Consider the following 21,551-nt stretch of genomic DNA (forward strand, 5'->3'; position numbering starts at 1 on the left):
CATCTTCTCAAATGTAGAGGGATACAATTCAAGCTGCCTCGGATTTTTGCACACCGAAATCAACTCCCAGATTACCTGCAGGATCAGATGCTAGCTCACTTATGCTTGAAATTCAGAACAGATTCAGAAGGCCTTCAACAGCAAGAGACTCTTGATGCCCTCCCTAAAGCCATCCGGTCCAGCATCACCCATCACCTCTTTTACTCCACTGTCCAGAAGGTCTACCTGTTCCATGGTGTTTCAAGTGATCTGCTTTTCCAGCTGGTAGGGATGAGAGCTTTGTTTTGATGAAAAGTTCTCCGTCTACTTTTCCTAGAGCAACATTTTTCTAATTTGTTTCCACTACTTATCTTTGAAGGTTTCGGAAATGAAAGCCGAATATTTTCCACCTAGGGAAGATGTTATCTTGCAGAACGAAGCTCCAACGGATTTCTATATTGTAGTGACTGGTTCTGTGGTAGGTGCATTTTTTTATCTGCCTGGGTGTCAGCATACATCAATGACCCTTATGACATGAACATATGTCACTTGATTCATTCCTTGCGCCACTTATGCCCCTGATTTTCAGTTATCTGCTTTTTCTTCCAGGACCTCATAGACTACAAGAATGGCAGTTCTCAGGCAAGTGTTTAGTTAGTTCTTAATGTCTTGAAGTCCTCTGTGTTAGAAACTTCTGAAATAACTGGATTTTTTTTGTTCTTTTTTTCTTTGACTGAAAAAACTAGCATCCTTCAGATTGTTCGAGAGGCTGCGACAGGCGATCTTGTGGGAGAGATTGGAGTGCTCTGTTATAGGCCCCAGTTATTCACAGTCCGTACGAAAAGATTATCTCAACTATTGCGTATCAATCGAACTACTTTCCTCAATATTGTTCAGGCAAATATCTGTGATGGGACAATCATTATGAACAATCTTCTTCAGGTTAATTGGTTAACTCATCTATAGTTACACATGAATAAAGGATGCTTTTTTTAGATATAACAATGCTTCATTTTATTTCTGTTTCCTGAAAAATAACTAACTCCATGTAACCAATGATACCTTCATGCTATGCCTGCCTTCTGGTTCATCTTTATTTTTCATCAAGTTGGTAAATTGATCCCACTTCATATTATCATTCCATCTCACCATTGATGTTGTCATTTGATGATGCAGCATCTAAAGGAGCAAAAAGATCCTGTAATGGAGGCAGTCTTCAGAGAGATAGAAAAAGTTCTTGCTCGGGGAAGATTAGACTTGCCTCTAACACTATGTTTTGCTGCAATCCGAGGAGATGATCTGCTATTGCAGCAACTTCTAAGACGTGGACTGGATCCAAATGAATCAGATAATAATGGTCGCACACCACTAGTGCGTATTTGTCGTCTTATCACTAAATAAACATAAATGATTCATTTCCTCCTGAAGTACTAAATCAACCATATTATAATCCTGTTTTCACAAAATCAGCACATTGCAGCGTCAAAAGGAAGCATGGAGTGTGTTTTGCTGCTTCTGGATTATGGAGCAGACCCTAACTGCAAAGGTAATCAGTACTAAATATTCTTAATCCCTTGCTACTGATCCCAATTCAATCCATATATACTGTCTGATTGCATTCTTATAAAACCAGTGTAATCATCTCATGTACAGATTCGGATGGATGCGTTCCTATATGGGATGCAATACTCTCGAAACATGAAGAAGTGGTCAGGATTCTAGCTGACAATGGTGCTGATATCTTATCTGGTAACATGGGTCACTATGCATGCATGGCTGCCCAACAGAACAGCTTAGAGATCCTGGAGGCAATTGTTCGATACGGCGGAGATGTAAATATCCCAAAGATTGATGGAACAACCGCACTTCACCTCGCCGTTTGCGAAGGAAACCTCCAAGTTGTCAAATTCCTCGTTGATCATGGAGCGGACATTGACAAACCAGACAACCATGGTTGGAGTCCAAGAGAGCTTGCTGACCAACAAAGCCATGAAGAGATCAAAGCTCTCTTCAAAGAGAAATCACAACGCTCAGACAAATCAACATTGATGACCAACTCTGTCTCACCACCTTGGAGGTTCAGTCCCCAACCTTCAGTTAAGATACTCTCCCAGGAATCTCAGATGTTTCCATTAGAGAAAGGGACTGTTGGGAAAGTCCATCAAAGGAGAAAGGCAAGCTTCCATAACTCCCTGTTTGGGATAATGTCTGCCGTTCATGCGGTAGACTCACATCCACACCAACAGCATCATCACAACACTCCTTTAAGAGTGACTATCAGCTGCCCAGAGAGGTGACATTTCTAGTAGCTTGTGCTGCTCCCAGCCACACTTGAAGAGCTCTTTTATATTGGTTCACAGAAGTTTGGTTTCTCTCCTGCCAAAGTTCTCACAAAGGATGGTGCTGAGATTGAAGACATTAATCTAATTAGAGATGGTGATCATCTGATTCTTGTCACTGATTCTTGGAACGGTCATGACTATAATTAACTGCAGGTGATTATGTTTGTTGTTTATGTTGTTGTATTATTGTGGTATTATCTATTATGTTTCATGTCAACATGGTGTGTGTGTGTGTTTTTTTTTAAGTAAATAAGATACAACTTTATTCATATAAGAAGAGAACAAACAACCAACGGGTGAGGAGCCCAGCGGTACCCCGGGTCCCCTCATGTTGGGGAGGTACGAGTTCGATTCCCATGAACCGCGCTCCCCGCTTTCTAGAGGATGAAGACGTGGCAGCGATACCCCTGTCCAACGTACGTCCCTGACGGTTGGCGTTTGTAGTCCTACCTCAAAAAGAACAAACATATTAAAAAGTAGAAATAACATGCTAACAATAAGAGAAAAAGTCTTATAATCCATTTGTGTTAAAACTAGAGGAAAATAGTGGATGAACTTAAGATACTAGTGATATTTAAAAAATAATCATCAAAAGGAATTATTCATTTTAAGTAGCACAAGATTGATTAAGGGTTTGAGGGCTTAGGTTGGTTCAATGTTGGGAGTTGTTTCATCACAATAGGAGGTGAAAGAATTAAAGAAATCAAGTCACAATCGGTGGTAAAAGAATTAAAGAAATCAAGGCCTCATTCTGATAGTTGAGACATAATCTTACATTTTGATTTTTTATTTTTATTTTTTATTTATAAAATTGACAAACCACATGTATGGAGGTATACCAATTACAATGGTTTGAGAACTTTCATAGGAGACCCAGAAAATAAATTGTAATATGAAAAATTCGAATTTGAGATCTTTAATCACAAACATGGATAGTTACTAATGGACTAACCCATGGTTTCTTTTGATTTTTTTTTTCACAGCTACTCTACAAATATATTGGGAAAAATATTATCTGTTTTGATTAAAATCAAGATAAACGAGAGGGAGCAACAAGTACAAAATGCAAATATTTTATTTCAACCAATTATTAAAAAAAATAACTCGAATTAGGAGTTCTCAAGTGCTATGAAGGTAAATGAACACACTGTCTGCAATAAAGGTGTTGAATATGTGAATGGAGTTATTCCAAATTCATGTGGCATTATGGCATATTGTCATTTGGGGAAAAACAATTATTGGAATTTTTTTTGGAAAGAGTGTTAATAATAATAATAATAATAATAATAATAATATTATTATTATTATTATTATTATTATTATTATTATTATTATTATTATTATTTTTTTGAGGGAGAGGGTGTATTTGAGAAAAGTTTAATTATTCTAAAATTGATATAAATCCTACCTTGGCAACAAGCTCATGCATTTTATGTTAATGTTTTTTTTGGAAAAAGATGGTTTGTTTTTTTGAATCTCATTAAAAGAATATTAGGAAAAGGTTACTATACATATATATATATATATTGGCAACAAGCTCATGCATTTTATGTTAATGTTTTTTTTGGAAAAAGATGGTTTGTTTTTTTGAATCTCATTAAAAGAATATTAGGAAAAGGTTACTATATATATATATATATATATATATATATATATTAATAAAGTGATAAATCACTGTTTTATTTGAAAAAAAAAAACACAACCAAACAAAAGGTTGAAACAGTCACAAGGGGTGATACTTACCTCGTGACACACAAAACATAAGAAAATATACTAAAAGAAATAGTTGAAAGACGAAATTCACCACCAAGCATCCGAGGCTTTCTTGAGTTGGAAATGTGAGTGAATAGCTCATGAGCCTAATGTTGAGTCGTACTATCTGCTATGTATGGTCTAGCGCTTAAAAAATCTAGGGAGCGTCTGAGGTTTCGAATGGAGTCTTCTGGAATTTGAAGGTGATCATCTATAGTTGTAGAGATCCAAAGAGCAATATTAATAATTTCAGAAATAACTGATTATGCGTTAAGAACAAATAAATTGAAGATGTGATTGTTTCATTCGAGCCATAGGTTCCAGAAAATGGCCCAAGAGAAATTATTCTAATCAATATTTTATTCATATACTTTTAAAACTTTCCACCATAATCCCTTTTTAATATATACTCATAATTTATTTTATTCAAAGCATGGTTTCGTAACTGTTTCCCGGAGAATGCAAAATCTTCAATTAAATAACGCATCTTTAAAATATTAGCACAAAATCTACCAATTGAAGCAAGATCCATCGCCTACAAATTAGAAAAAACAATAATAAAAAATAAAAATAAAATTTGTGCAAATCTTGCTAGATATTCCACTATCCAAAGATATGCTGCAATAAATACCAAAACCCAACCATCTCATTATATATATATATATATCACAAAAACACAAACAATCAAACACCTTCAAATCAGAGAAATTAAACAAGAAAGAAACCAGGCAATGGTGAAGTTCTCCACGGTGATCTTAATAGCTCTGGCGTCCATGCTCATGATGCTGTTTAGCCTGGGATCAGCAAGGCCAAGTCTTATGAATTATGGAGGTAAGTTACCGAAGAGTGCCCCTATTCCTCCGTCAGGGCCGTCAGGGGGTGAGACTCCAGCCACCCCGCCGTTACAGTCATCGACGGAGTTTCAAAAGGGGCATTTTGGGAAATTACCCAAAGGGCCTGTTCCTCCGTCTGGGCCTTCCGACCCTGGTTGTCCACCTAATTCTTCTTCCAAGTGCTAATTTGAGAAGGGGATTTAATTAACATTCTAGTGTTTGGGAATATACTCTATTTGTCTATCTTCTTTTTTTATTTTCATGTTGGATCTCGGTTTATCTTGATGTAATAATGGGTTATTCCCAGTTTCCACCCATGTTTGCCACTCTTTATTATTATTATTATTATTATGGCTTAAATCATTGAGATAGGGGAATTTTATAGTCCTGAGTTCAAATCCTCATGATAGCAAAGTGATGATTTCTGGTCCTTAACGTGGGCCGAGACTAACGTCTCTATGTGAGAGTGCAAGATTGGATGTTCATTTCTTTCAATCTCGTGCACACGCCCTTGACTATGAGGCTTGTCTACTTTATTAAAAAAAAAATTAATGGTTTTTACTAGAATACTTAGTTTTTTTATTTCAAATTTACTTTTTACTGTTAATGTATATGTTTAGATTTTCCAATATTTTTTTTAAAACGTGAAACATTATTTTTAAGAGAGGGACTAAAAATTATTATGAAAATATAAAGAAAAATCAATAGAAATTTGAAAAGTTTGTATAAATTTTTATAAATTTAATACTATCATCAAATTTTTAATTAAATTTTTTAATTTGTGTGAATTAATATGAAGTGGAGATATAATTGAGATTGGAGGGAGTATTTTATTATAAATAAATAACAAATAAATTCATCAAAATTTATTGTAGTTTTCTCTATAAGAGATATTGTCATAAATGAGAATCGATGACAATATATCATAAAAGCATATGAGGATCCCATTTACATGTTCTAAATAAAATATAATATAAAATACATCAGATACAACATTATTATAAGAAATCGTCTATCTTTAATCAGAGTTCTCTTGTTAAATGAGCGAAAATGAGATTCACTTTCATTCAAAATTGATAATCTCTTCCACGTGAAAAATTTATTTTTGTCTCATTTTTATGAATTTATTATTTTAAATGAATAGATCGCATAAAATCATAAAAATGATATATATATATATATATATATATATAATGTGGACAAAACACATTAGTAATAGACAAAATTAATATCTTAATATATTTGTACTCACATTTTGTGTGAGTTAAAATTTAAATATATTTGTTTTTAAAAAACACGAGGATTATACATGAGAGATTAAGAGTTAGTAGATAAAAAAGTTATTAGCTAATATATATATATATATATATATATATATATATATATATATATATATATATATAAAAATTGTCAAAAAACAATATGATGTTCTATAAACTCTCGTGCATTTATCCTGCGTCTTATTATTATCTCTTTGCATTTTTCATGTGTAGTGGATTCCATGCAAAATGATAAGAACTCAAACCAGTGAAACTTTTCCATTCCCCAAAATAATTAAATATTAATGCACCTAACTTTCCAGAGAAACTAGAGAATGTTCCCTCCAAGATAAGCCTTAAATTAATGCATAGTTATTGGATTCCAAGATGGCAGATAAGTTGCATGTGAGCCAATCATGTTCTAATCATATCCATTTAAGAAATTTTTTATTTTATTAAGGTATAATACTTGAATTAGTCCCTCTACTTTTCACTCTTTTCTCTTTTGGTCTCTCTACTCAGAAATGTACCCCACTAATCCCTCTACTCTTGAAAATGACCCAATTTAGTCCTTCTACCTTTAATCTCTTTCCATCTAGTCCCTCTACTCTTAAAAAATACAGTAAATAATTGATCTATTTTAAAGTAGAAGGGACTAAGTAGAACCATTTTCAAGAGTAGAGGGACCACTTGGGAGCATTTCTGAGTAGAAGGACCAAAAGAGAAGGAGAAAAGTAGAGAGACTAATTCGGATATTATACCTTTTATTAATAATTAAAAGTAATGTAGTTGTAACAAGCAAGTGGTAATTCGGTAAACTCCAATGCATTATGTGATTTATTTTAGTTCTATTCACAATTTTTTAAAATTAAATAAACCATTGATTCAATGTAAAATGAAACATAAGTACAAAAAGCGAAAAAAAGACAACAAACCAAGAGAGAAAGGGACCTGAATCACCAAAAATGAATCACGAGACTAAATCAGAAAGAACAAAAGAAAACCAACAATGTTGTATTCATGTTTACTGAATAAAGTGGATAAACCACATATTTAATAAAAAAGAGAGAAAGTAAATGAGAAAAACACCAAGTCCAGGAAGAAAAAAATAAAAGTACGTGACATAAGAAAAATATAAAGACATGCTTTTCCCTCACTCGGGGATGAGGAAAACAAATCAAGATCTGAAAAGAAAAAAATAGAAAAGACAAGCAGAGTAAAGATAACAAGTCGGGCCGGCGAAGTCAACCATCAGGAGACACAGGCCTGTCCAGCAACAACGAGAGCGGATTACTCCTGACCAGAGGTGTGCACCGAATCACCAGTGAGATCGGTTGATCTAGAGCTCAGGAAGTTAAGGGAGCGTTTAATCCTCTGAACAACATCTGAGGGTTCCTGCTGATGGGCCTCCGCATCTGCAGAAATCCAAGAAAGAAGCAAATTAGCTGTTTTGTAGAGAGTAGAAAAAATGGGAGACTGAATTTGATTAAAAGAACGGTTGTTGTGTTCTAGCCAGATATTCCAGAAGATGGCTCTAAAACAGAGATCCCAGATAATCCTGGAAGTAGGATTTAAAGAGGGGATCCAAGTGGTCCAGATATTAGAAACAGAGGATGGAAGAGTATCAATATCTATTAAACATTTAAAGTAAGACCAGATTCTTTATGAGAAAATACAATCAATGAAAATGTGATCCACTGTTTCTGAGTTGTTATGACATAGAATACATGTGTCAGTGGTATTTGGATTACAACCTTTTTTAAAAAGATTCTTAAGAGTCAGAATTTTATTTTCCCAGGCAAGCCAACAGAATAAAGTTATTTTACTAGGTGATTTTATCTTCCAGAATTTGGAGTAAAGTTGACTACGAATTCCTCCATCAATAAGAAAGTTGTAGTATGATTTGATAGAGAGGGCTCCATTTCTATTTAATGACCAAAAAAGGAATCCTCTTAGTCATTGGGACAATTCGGAATATAATTTTGAATTATGACAAAATCGTTTGCGGAGATTGTTCTGAATGAATTACCACGGGAATTAAGAATATGAATAAATTTTCTTACTGTAATCCAAGGAGAAGAACAGTCCAAAAAAAGTGATGGCCAACGATCTTTTGGAGATAGACCCTCTAACCATCTATCAAACCAGAAAAGTGTATTATTACCATTCCCAATTGATTTGGTTATACAAGATCGAATTGACGGTAGAATGGCATTAATTCCCAACCAGAAGAAAGACATATTTCTAGGTGGTTGATGATATAAAATGGCAGGCGATTCTCTAATCGCGTAGTTGGCATTGATTATCTTGGTCCAACAGGAGACCGGCTTTGTTGTGATTTTTCACCACCACTTGCCCAGCAACGCGTTGTTGAAGACCTGTAAATCCAAAATTCCCAACCACCCATGTTACGGGGTCGACAGATTCTTTTCCAAGCAATTAATCTAATTTCCTTAGATCCCAGATCCGGGCCCTTCCAAAGGAAATCTCTTCTGATCTTATCGATCTCATGAATGACCCAAGCAGGAAGTTTAAATACAGACATCTAGTACATTGGGAGTGATGAAAGTACAGAATTGATAAGGGTAAGTCGCCCCCCAGGGAAAGGTAAATTGCTTTCCAGTGTGAAAGCCTATCGCGGACGGTATCAATTATCCTTGTCCAATCTTGTCTCCTAGGACGTCTACCAGAGAGGGGAACACCCATGTATGTAATGGGTAGACAATCCCTATTGCAATTGAGAATTCTAGCTGAAGATGAGTGAGGTTGATAACCAAAATTTGAGCAAAGACAGCTCTTTGAAAAATTAATTGAAAGACCAGAACAACCTTCAAAGAGATAAAGTAATAATTTAATGATTTTAAGATCATCATGTCCACCAGCAGAAAAAATAATTAAATTATCTGCATATTGTAATTGACAGATGCTGTTTGAGTGGTCGAGCTAAACTCCAACTAAAACTTTGGAATTAATAGCATGGTAGAACATAGCACTGAGGGTATCAGCCGCTAATGTGAAAAGGATGGGAGAAAGGGGGTCACCTTGTCTTAATCCTCTTTTGCATCGGATATACCCCTGAGGTGTTCCATTAATGAGAATTTGTGTTTTGGCAGAATTGAGAATGGTGTGTATCCAAGAAATCCAACGGTTGCCAAAACCTCTAGCTTTAAGAATTTCAAGAAGAAAGTTCCAATCTAATGAATCAAAAGCTTTAGCAAAATCAACCTTTAAAGCAAAGCCAAGTAATTTCTTTTTTTGAAGATTAAAGATCACTTCCTGGGCAGCAATAATGTTATTATCAAACAATGGAACAGAGATCATGTTTACTTTTCTATAGTTTTTTTTTAATTTTATTAAAAATACTTATTGTTTTTTTTTTGAAAAAAAGTGGATAAACCACATGCATTAATAGGAAAAACAGTACAAAATATAGGACTAGTTTAGACCAACCACAAGAAGTGGAGAAAGCAACCACAACGACCAGGACACAAAACAGGGGGAAACAAACCACTGCACCCCCACCCCCCAAGAGACCACTCACAGGGGAAACAGAAGCTCAGAAACTACACCACGCTAGGGGAGGAAGGAGGCTCAGGGGGGACAGACTCCGTGTCCCTAGAGGATATGAACTCAAGACTCAGCTTGATCTTCTTCAGCGGCTCCTCCAATTTAGCTCTCTTGGAATCTGGCACTGCATTACACCACATGAGCACCATATGAACAATTTTAATAATAATAATAACAGTAGAGGCACAAGCAGAGGAAAAAATGCATGCATTTCGCTCAAGCCAAATGTTCCAGGTGATGGCTCTAATCAGTAAGTCCCAGAAAGAGGACAAGGATTTTCTAATGGACGAACGCCAAGTCCCCCATAATTCTTTTAAAGAGGTCGGGCTGCCACGGATCTCGAAAAGCTGACCAAAGAAGCTCCAAATGTGCAGTGCCACCGGGCAATGGGTAAACAGATGATTTGACGACTCCACATCCGCATGACACATCACACAAGTGGGAGTAGGAAAGGGGTTGCAGCGCCTGTAAGCTAAGTTTTCCAAAGTCAATATCTTATCGTCCCAAGCTAACCAGTTGAAGAGATTGACCTTCTTAGGACAGCAACTCTTGAGAATGATAGGGGTCCAGCGGCAACGTAGACCTCTATCATTCAAGAAGTTGTAAAAGGATTTGACCGAAAAGACCCCATTCGAAGACAGACGCCAATATCTTTGATCGGCAGCTAAGGGTAGGAGCGCTCTAATGTTATCAAATACCCTTCTAATTGGAGCGTAATCCCCCAACGGAGGCCCCCCAGGTGCCTCGGCCAGATCCCTTACGGTACACTCTTTGTTGCTAGCTGACAGAAACAGGTGGGGCCAGATGTCTGCAGGGGAACGACCCTCCACCCAGTTGTCATGCCAGAATAGGGTGGTAAGCCCGTCTCCCACAGAAGTCACAACGTTGATTCGGAAGGCAGGTAGGGATTGTAAAATCCCATTCCACAGGAAGGATCTTCTGGCCCTACGCTTGTGAAAAAGATTCCAGTAAGGAATTCTACTAAAATAATTTTCTTGAAAAATGGCCTCCCCACACCACCAACTTCCCGAGAGGATCTTCCACCACCATTTTCCGAGCAGAGCGATATTGAAGGTTTCAATATTAAGGATGTTCCATCCTCCCTGCTCCCTAGACCGGCATAGGCGATTCCAGCTGACGAGCCTAGCCATCCGCTGCTGGAAATCCGGACCTGACCATAGAAAATCCCTCCTAATCTTATCAATGCTCTTCACCACCCAGCTGGGAAGTTTGAAGATCGACATCCAGTAGGTGGGAATAGCCGTGAGCACTGAGTTAAACAGCGTGAGTCTACCCCCTAAGGATAGAAACTTCGATTTCCAAAGCCCTAATCTCGCCGAGATTTTATTAATAAGGATATCCCAATCCTGCTTCCTAGGGCGACCACCAGAGATAGGGATCCCCAGATAAGTAAGGGGCAGGGTCCCCTTACTAAAGTGCACAGTCTCCGCTAAGTAACTCGGCGGTTCCAAATCCTTCCGTGTGGTATATAAACAAGATTTATTGGAATTGACAGCTAACCCGGAAAGGCCTTCAAAGATATAAGGAATCAGTTTAATAATTCGAAGGTCTTCCCCACCTCCTGAAGTCATGATGAGGAGATCATCCGCATATTGTAGGTGGCACAACTTTACCCCTGAATTGTTCAACATAACCCCATGCAAGATCCCCGAGTTAAGGGCATTGTTGATCATTGTGCTGAGAACATCCACCACCAGAGTAAAAAGCAAAGGGGAGAGAGGATCTCCTTGTCATAGGCCCCTTTTGTATCTAACATAACCACTTTGCACACCATTGATAAGAAATTTAGCCTTGGAGGAGAAAAGGATAGACTTGATCCAACCTACCCATCTATCGCTAAAACCTCGAGCAATTAAAAGCTCCAGCAAGAAGCTCCAATCAACAGAATCGAATGCTTTTGAGAAGTCCACCTTTAGGATCAAGCCAGGTAGGCGATTCTATTGCATTAAGAAAATCATCTCGTTGGCTGTGGCGATATTGTCAATAATGCAGCGACCCTTGATAAAGGCAGACTGAGACGTGTCGATCAGCTCATTAATTGTACGTCCCAGTCTAGTCGCCAAAATTTTTGACAGAATTTTGAGGGTTGAATTAATAAGACTGATCGGGCGGTAATGTGAGGGATCATCCGGTGATAGCCTCTTGGAAATTAATGCAATATTCGACCAGTTAATTCTCTCAAGGTTAGCTCTGCCCCAAAAGAAGTCATCACACACTCTAAAAATGTCATCCTTGACAATATCCCAGAATTTCTGGAAGAAAAAAAGTGACAAACCATCCGGCCCCGGTGCTTTCTCCGCCGGCATGCCGAACACAGCAGCCTTGATTTCCTCCTGAGTGAAGGGATAATCCAGATTAGAGAGATTATGATTAGCTTTGGAGCCCAATAACTCACCCCAAACAATCTGGTGACGATGCGTTTGAGTCGAGCTATAGAGGTTTTGATAGAAGGAAGTGAAGGCTTCCCCTATGCCTTTGTTATTCGTAACTTTGAAATTATCCTTCAACACCCAGGGGATGAAATTCTTATTACGTCTCCCATTAGCGACTGCATGGAAAAAGCTAGTGTTCTCATCACCTTCTTTAAGCCAGGTCACTCTAGCACGCTGCTTCCAGTAAACCTCTTCCTGCTTGAGGATCAACCCTAATTCTCCTTTTAAATTAGCCTCAGTGGTGGATTCCAAAGTCGAAAGAGGGCGGGATTCTCTTGTCACATCAAGATTCGCAATCTCATGCAACAGGGATAATTTCTTAAGTTTAATCGAACCAAACTCACATTTCACCCAATGCTTAAGATGTTCCTTGATTCGCATGATTTTCTTAGCAATAACAAATGCACCACAGCCAACAGGCTGATAGGAAATCCACCACTCCTTGATCAGGTCTGAAAAATTGTCAACCAAGCACCAAGCCTGTTCGAAGCGAAAGGGCCGAGCAATCGGGTTATGGATACCGGACTCAAGCCTAATTGGGACATGATCCGATCCAAGTCTGGGCAAACCATTTTGGAAGACCTTAGGATACAAGGCCATCCAGTTGGAGTTAACTAAGAAGCGATCTAGCTTAACCCAAAACGGGTTTTCCTGTCCGTTAGTCCAAGTGAAACGTTTCCCAAAGGAAGGAGGCTCTAGAAGTTGAAGGTCACTAACAAAATCTTGTGCCATTCTAAGATCCTCCCTATTGATTGGCCCACTCGGTTTATCCGAAGGTGAGAAAATAGCATTAAAATCACCACAAATGACCCACGGGGTCTCAATATTAGGCTGGCAGGTTCTAAGCTCATCCCAGAACCCCAGTTTTAGGTGTCTGGCATTGGGACCGTACACAAAAGTGCAAACCCAAGTCACGTTATTAGATTTATTTCTAAATTCAAGTGACAGACAATAGGAACCAGCAAAAAGCATCTTACCATCAAATAGGACGCTATTCCAACCAATAATTATGCCACCAGCCGTACCAATAGCTGGGGTGTAAGCAAAGTGGTCCAAACGGGGACCACCAATAGAGCGCCAAGTGGATGGGTCAATCACACCTAATTTAGATTCTTGCAGACAGCAGATGTCCGCATGATGAAGCTGCAGAAAATCCTTAACTAGGAAACTCTTAGAGGGCATTCCTAGACCGCGAACATTCCAATTTAAAATATTCATAAACAAACTAATTTAAACCCGTGACAGGCCCTGAACTAGAGGGACCTGCAGTATCCTTCTTCAGGGATGTACGACGATTTGATTCAAGCATGCGAACATGAGCAAAGCAATTATCTCTATGAAGCAAAGAATCAAAAACAATAACACAAGCATTGCAGTAGTTATTTAATTGCACATCAGTCCAATCAGCAATAAGAAGAGGGTCAAAAGAAGTACCTTTTGGTGATGGCGTAGCAGTCCCCTTTTTCTTAACTGATCTAGGAGGATGTGAGATGAAACCTGCTTCCTCATTCAGCGGGAGGAGGGCTTCTTCCTCTTCTCACTTCTTCGAGCACCAAGAGAGGTGTCATCGGTTTGACCAGTGTGAAGTAAGCGGCGAATTTTTTCTTCAAAATCAGTCTCTGAATCTTCGGTACGCCGACTATCTGAGCTATCTCCCCCATTGCCCGGAGTAGCCATCCCCTGGTTCCCAGCCTCTTGAATTAATTCATCTTCCTAGTTTTCGGAGCTCCAAATTTCTAAATTTTCATGATGATCCAGGCTCCCTTCTCGATTGGAGCGAGCGGAGATATCAGAAATGAATTTTTTCGGTACAAGTGTCCAAATCCCATAAAGGAAAACCCAATCGAAATTAGGTGGAGGAATAAGCTGCGAAGGTGGGTGCGATGGGTCACAAAAAACCCCTTCCTCTAAGGGAACATCATTAGCATTATTCTTAATCTCCAGCCCATAAAGCTGAGGGATAGTGACTTGGCCCATCTGGTCATTCTTCGGCCCAGCAAGCTGAGAGGATGGAACAAAATCTTGATCCACATTTTCTGGCCCAGCTTGTAGAGAAAATGGGCCAGTAGTGATGAGCCCAATTTGCTCATTCAAAGGGGTTGTGGCGGGGCCCAGCGAGGGATTACTGGTTCGGTTCTCCTGATCCTCCGGAGAAGGTTCCAACCCCTCACCACTTGTCTTCTCACCATTCCCCATATCTCCAGGCACCCCAACGTCACCCACCTGACGAGCGACAACCTCTACCAATCCCATTGCGACAACACCAACCACTTCCCCATCAACTCCAGTGCCATGCAACGGCGTTGATCCCCCGAGTAATTCACGCATCTCCTTCGAAAGCTCCACCGGTTCTAACCCAACGGATAAAACCTTCGCCGGATCAGTCAAAGCCGTCTCTCGGCCGGACACCGATCTGGAAAGCATCTTCCGGGCCTCGGGAGCAGCGCTCACCGGTCGGGCCTCCAACGAATGCATGAGAGGATCCCTGGGAGCTACGCTCACCGACCGGGACACCACCTCTAATTCTTTCAGGACCCCGGGAGCTAAGCTCACCGGCCGGGTCAAGGAAGCATTCTCCCTTGGTCTCCATTCCTGCTGGCCTCTATCATGATCCACTCTCCGAGCAACCTTCTCCCTATCCTGTCCTCCCAGCCCCCGCGAAACCCCAGTAACCACCTGTTTCCCTTTGGCCTCTCGAGGAACTTCATGTGTGAATCTCGAACGAGAGTCCTCCGCATCCTGAATCTCCTCCGACGTCTTCACCGAAGAATAAACGTATTTTTCCAAGTCTCTCCTGAACGATGGAAACGGAAGCTTGTTGTATGTAATGAGAACAGTGAATCACCGCATGGCGAAACTGAGTGCAATCTCAAGAGGAAGCTCAGTTCATCGACGGCATCGAACCAGAACTGAGAGAAAAGCCTTGTGTCGTTTGCTAGGTTGCGGGATCGCCACTAACTCTCCGATGGGACGAAGCAGGTCCACCAACACCGGCCACGTCCAAGCATGTAAGGGGAGGCTCCAAATGAGTAGAACCTGGCCCTTTCCTGTCGCAGCGCCCACCGATCCAACCTCTGCCGTCCATTGAGAGATAGAGAAGACACATGGACCCAATCTCGAAGGAAGGCTCAGATCGCCAATCTTACTCGCTTTAAGAGCTTCCTCTTCACTGCACAGCGTAGCCAAGTATGAATTACCCCTGAATTCATACACCGCATCCACCCTTGGAGTGTTAAGTGCTCCTGGGAGGAACTCTAGCAGTATGTCCTCATTAGTTTGACCTGAAACAACGTCTAGCACAATGATTTTCGAGAGTTCTTTTCTAAGCTTCGAAGTTTCTTGAGTTAACGAGATGGAGAGATGAGCCTTTTGGGGGTGCACCCTATCCACTAGGTTCTCCTCTCGCCTTGGATGGCTCTGGATAGCTCTAGCAGAAGGCGAGATTCTCACTTTAGCTTGCGGCCGCACCCGACGCTGCCTCGGTGAAGCCTGCAACTCCACACGACATCCGGCCGCCATGTGCCCCGCACCCCCACACCGTTTACAGGTCAGAAGATGACGACATTCCTCAGTTTTGTGCGACGTCCGAAGACATCACCCACAAGTCTCCGGTGAGCGACGTCTTTTGGAACCAGCAACAGGGAAATGAGAGCTAGGAGAAACCTCTCCCGGGCTTCGATCTGGTCCCTGAGTAGTTGGTTTCGGGCTGGATCTGTTTCTACGACTCGTGACGGTAGTCCAGTCCTGCTGCTCAACTCCCTCAGTGACAGCCTCACCCGGAGGAGAAATTCCTTTCGGCGGACTAGTTGCCTGGGCAAACGAGAGCCCCGGCCTAACATGAGAACTTCTCGGGACCTGGATAGAAAGCGCAGTAGAGCGTCCCCCACCAGAAGCCCGGGGGTGCGAGTACACCTGCCTTCTCACCGGAAATCTCCTACCTGCGCCCTGCCCACCGCCACGAGCTCCTCCCCGCTCACCTCCGCGGGCGCCGCCGAGGAGGTCTTCATGCAACGACTCCATGTTGTTAATAGTTAAAAAATACTTATTGTGGTTTATTAATTTATATATGAAAAAAAAAATTAATAGATGAAAGTGTTCATTAAATAGTACTTCCACGAAATCACATTTACACTGCTTTGGATCAAGTAATCATTTTCTTCATCTATCAATTTCATGCCAGAGAATTCAAAATACAAGAAAACAATGGAACAGAGAAATTGAATTTGATCAAGCTCTTGTTTTCCATTCAAAATAGTACATTAGCTTGTAAAGTCTAACAAACAGGTCATAATATTCATCTGTACATTTAGTGACAAAATGGAAATCAGATGTCATTCCTAATTGCTCTTGAATTCTCTCTTTATCCTCTGAAAATTCAAGCACTTCCTTCCTTCAAAGAAAATCATGGTCCAGACCACCAAATTAAAAACCAAAGAATGATTAGAATCTTGTCACCAAGACAGTATTTTCACTGTTTTACTAGCAACAACCTTCTTCATTTCAATTTGCATTTACTTTTGAGGGACCTGCTCTGGATGAACCTACAACAAACAGCAAAAAGATTGATAAGAATATTATTCTTAAAATGCAATGTCATTTACTAATGGAGTTATATGCTAGTCTTGATCTTAGCATTTGGTTGTTTATAATATTTAATTCTTTCCTGATGTTTTGCAATGCTTCTGAGGTTTATTACCTGCAGGGACCTATCATTGAAGCTAACAGATCTACGTTTAAACTCTCCTCTGCTGGTTGTTAGAGCATCTAGAATCTCAGCATCACAAACTTCCACACTGTCATTGCCACTGCCAGTTTCGGATTCTTCGCAGTCCTGCAAACATAATATTTCATATTGATAAGAATGACAAATTCATTCACCGAATCTGAGAAAACTCTAATGGATTTTAACATTTTCACTTACATGGAATGAAAAGCTGCCGTTACGGCGAGGTGTTGCACAGAATTCTTCATACTCGGCTGCATCCAGTTCCGACAAGTGATGCCGTCTAAAGAACTTTGGTAGAACATGCTGTCTAATAATAATCAGGAGGAAAAATGGTAATGGAAACAATATTCCTGCGATCGGTATCCATGTCACACCAAAGCAAAGTAGAAGGTACACAAATTGGAAGATTGTGAATGCTGCTGTTGCCTTAAAGGGTACTGTCTCCACAAATGAAGCATGAGGACCTTCAAGAACCCTGTAACATTGCAGTTGATTATCAGAAATTCTGAGTATTGGATCATTTTTTTTTGGAAAAAAATGTGTAAGACAAAAATGGTGATCAAGATAATGATATGAGATCCATACTTGAACCGGCGGCGAGGAGTAATGAATAGAAGTAATAGCCTCTCCCAGAACTGATTCCCGGGAAGACTGTCAATGGCCATGTAAGCAAAATATCCCCAAAGAACAGATGTTGGTATCTTCTTGATAAATGGCATAGCTCCTACACAAGCTCCAACCAAAAGGGACTGTAATAAATTGGAGACTCTTTGCTCATTGACTCGAACAGGTAGGTGGGCATCAATGTGCTTCTCTGGATCAAAAGGACCATTCAATTCCATGCCATTGTCTTCATTTCTCATAACTGCATCCTTAAGGTCCTTGAGCTCCTTATCCACTGTTATTGTCTGCAGAAAAAAACTTATAGTCAGAACAGAGACACTAACAAGTTTGTGATGCACTCATAGACTGCAACAAAGTATATAAGAGCATCAATGTATATCTCCATGTATTTGTAAAACTTTATTTCCTTTAACATGCGATAATTACTCACAGGAGTACGCCGTTCATCCATTTCTATGAAAATCTCTTCCATTTTCCCGAAGATTTCTGTGCTGCTAGCCTTCTGTCTTATGCTCTCCTTGGCACAATTGACCATCTTCTTACGGATTAACTGGAATAGGAGAACAATATAATAATTAAATAATCTGAAATCCAAATTTTTAGCATTGGCCAAGGAATACATCTTCAGCTGTACAGGATACAAAAGGTTTTCAAATTTTCTACACACCTGTCTCTTGAGAACTGCCAGGCTTTTAGTGTGCATAGGTGACTGAGGTAGGACCCCATTAGAAGGGGGTATTCCTAGCAACCCACAAATCAAAACCTGAATTGATTTTAATTCAAACCATTAAAATTTTAGATAGATCAGGATAGGGAGGAAGACAACATGGAGAATTGCAAAAACAGGAAAGACACCCACCATAAGACCAAGGACCAGTATATCATAATGGTAAGAAGGAGGATTTCTCAGGTTAAATTCCTTCTGCTGGGCCATTTGCGAAGCAACACTATGATCGAAAAAGTATAGTCCCGCAACCATTACAGCTGGTATCAGAGCAGCAAATATGTATGTGGGGGGAACAGACAGCAGATCCTGTAGTTTCCAGTAGAGCAAAATTAGCAGCGAAAGATTATTATAATAAAGTACATGAGACCAGCCATCAGAATCAAGGTTTGCTAATGATTCAAAATATTAACTATTTTTATTTAGACAAGAACATGATTACCTTTTGCAACAGTCCAATGATGCAATGATTCTGCTTCCCATGGAAGTGGACTGAACAGCCTCCTTGGAACACCAGAAGGAACTTTGTTTGGGACTGCATATGACATTGCTGTCCACACTAGGACCATCAAGGGGACTCCATAGTCAGCAATGAAACTTCTAAACCAACCTGTAGAAATCAGTGAAAATACAGATATTCATAACCATACAATCATAGTTATCAATTAGGAAGCCTAGGAGAACTCACAAACCTGTGCCATAACGCCATGACCTCGCCCTCCTGCTTTTCAATGCTGTGTATAATAAGCCGATTGAGAATATGATGCCCAATAATCCATTTGTATATAGCCAATGGAATTGGTAAAGAGATTGACTGTGGTCTTCACCCTTTGGTATATTGAACTCACTAACAATACCCTGCAATTGAAGCAAACTGTATGAATAAGCGGCCATGCAAAAATATATATATTACTTGCTAACAGGAAAAGAGTAAAATATTGATCACTAAAATTCCTGTTCAATTATACGAGGCATCAGTAACAGACTTTGTAGATATACTCAGATGATGGTGCACCTTGATAGCTTCTTGAATGAAGAGAACAGTGATCAACATCCCAAAGAGTTCTCCTGCAACTCTAGTAAATCTACTGATAATGGCAGAAGCATTGAACATTGCAAGAAGAAAAAGGAAGCAAGCGGTCCAGATACAAACCCTGCACCGAATTAGGAGAAAAAAACAAATTAGAAAAACCCAGAATACATCACAAAACAAATTGAAATCAGGCACATATATATTATCCATTACCATCCAGCCCAGGCCAAATAGAGACGCCCACCCAGATCAGAACGATGCTTGGCAAAAATTGTATAAGTATGTGTACATTATCACTGTTGGCTCAGCGACTCCAACAATCAGCATGGGTTGTCCACCAAGAATTGCATGTATTATGCCACAAATGGCAGTAGAAGCTAAAGTTTCAACTGTGCTCAATGCCCCATCTACCACAGTAAACATAAAAATCATTTTCAACCAACATACACATCCACAACACTATAGATTTGTAGATAACTATTGAAACAAATTCAGATTAAGGTTGTACCAAAATTAAAAAGAAGTTTCAATTTATCCAAAAATTTATACCTGTCTCTTTTGCTCAGTTGCTCTCCAAAATGCAATAACAGGGAGAGCAGATGCAAAAGAAGATATACATAGTAGGTGCCAAAAATCCTGCACGCCAGAAAGAAAAATCATAAGAAACATAACAGAGCAAACACAAAGCCTCATGAGTGCCTGAGAGATCAACCTGAAGCCTGAATGGAATCCACGAACCCAATCTTGCTTATAACATGCTGCTCTTCCTTTGAAATCTTCACTAACTCCCTTGAATGGACTCTTAATGTGATCCATTCCTGTGCAACAAAGATAAACTGGTTCAGCTATGCAAGCATAAACACTTTAGTGCATAATCAACACCAAAGTGAAGGCCGGAAAAGCATTTCATGCTATTAAGTCGGCCCAGAACGCTGCAAAAATGCATCTTCTCTTTGAACAAAAAAATGCATCTTTCTATAATGAAAGCAATATATTATTGGTAAAAAAACTAAAAAAAGACAACATTCACATGAGATGGAGAAATAAATAAAAACAACACCACTAGATCCAACACGAAAAACAGCTAAAGGTAGCTCACGAGCAAAAAGAAAACATTGTACAGAGACACTAGAAAACAACTGACAGAATCTTTCTCAACAAAACAAAACCATTTCATGAAACAATAACACTAATTTATAAAAAAAAAAAATTGAAAAATGACACTAATCCATCAAGAAGTCCAGAAGCATTAGAATACTAGCTTTAATCCATGTAAAGGAAGATCGTAAAAACACACTAATATGACACCAGAGGCGATAGAACCAATAACATGAATTACCTGATAATAAAAAAAAAATTGCTTTTTTTTTTGGCAAAATTTCACCTTTATCACAGAAAAGGTAGAAAAACACATGAAAAGTCAAGACTTTTTTTTTTAAAAAAAAACAAACAAAACAAATCACATCCTTCAACATCACAACAAGAGATCTTCGAACAAAAAAACACATAACTTAAAAGGGAATGATGAGCAAGTAGATTACCAGAAACTCCAACCAAAGCAATGAAATGACGACGGCCGATCGGAGAAGAGAACCAAGAAGCACAACACCACTACTCAATGGAAATCTTGAGAGAAAAACGAGACCTTGGAAAGCGTATTTATAGCCGAAACTTTCATCACTGGACTTCGCGGGCTTTGGAAAACAAAAAACACAACACGCCAGTGATTGGTGGATCGCGCAACAAAATGCACGTTTACTCTCGACACGTGGCGGATGGTGAGTGGCCGGAGAGGCTGGTGGTTCCCAGCGCCGCCCTGTGGTCGCTGTTTGGATATTTTTCTAGTCAAACGAGTCCGATGAAGACGAAGAGCGGTGATATAATTATAGGAAAGAATAAAACTTGATTTTTTCGTGTGCTTTTAATCCCAACCGTCGGATCTCATCGGAGAATGTACGACTCGTATTTAATTATGAATAAATGAGAGGGTGTTATTGGAAAAAAGAAGCCAGCTCAGCAGGTGCCCAGAATGGACGAATGACCAGCTGTAACGCGTGCCTGTGGACCACTTGCTGTTCTGCAGGAAGCTCGGCACTGCCTGCCTTCTCCTGTCCTTTTATTTATTTATTATATAATATTTTAAATTTAAAATATGAATTAATAAAAAAATTTATAACATGAGATACTTCATTTTATTAAAAAATAAAAAAATAAAAAAATATTGCCTTCTAGTGGACTCTCTTCTCTCACTGGTGTTTC

General features: G+C 39.4%; 1 protein-coding gene and 1 pseudogene across 1 annotated transcript; one reads left to right on the plus strand and one right to left on the minus strand.

The window, feature by feature from the left end:
- Window positions 1-2,543, plus strand: part of LOC120281299 — a 6,140-nt pseudogene extending 3,597 nt beyond the window's left edge.
- A 13,762-nt stretch (window positions 2,544-16,305) lies between these two features.
- Window positions 16,306-20,974, minus strand: LOC120281300 (boron transporter 4-like). The gene is given in 15 exon segments (XM_039288157.1): window positions 16,306-16,726; window positions 16,882-17,016; window positions 17,107-17,386; window positions 17,497-17,819; window positions 17,966-18,085; window positions 18,203-18,298; window positions 18,395-18,568; window positions 18,694-18,869; window positions 18,952-19,117; window positions 19,275-19,413; window positions 19,506-19,561; window positions 19,563-19,699; window positions 19,842-19,847; window positions 19,937-20,110; window positions 20,834-20,974. Coding segments are annotated over 14 exon segments (2,010 nt in total). The 5' UTR covers window positions 20,109-20,110; window positions 20,834-20,974; the 3' UTR covers window positions 16,306-16,696.
- Window positions 20,975-21,551: the final 577 nt, after the last annotated feature.

This window comes from Dioscorea cayenensis, chromosome 17, assembly GCF_009730915.1.
Source record: "Dioscorea cayenensis subsp. rotundata cultivar TDr96_F1 chromosome 17, TDr96_F1_v2_PseudoChromosome.rev07_lg8_w22 25.fasta, whole genome shotgun sequence".
Classification (NCBI taxonomy): Eukaryota; Viridiplantae; Streptophyta; class Magnoliopsida; order Dioscoreales; family Dioscoreaceae; genus Dioscorea; species Dioscorea cayenensis.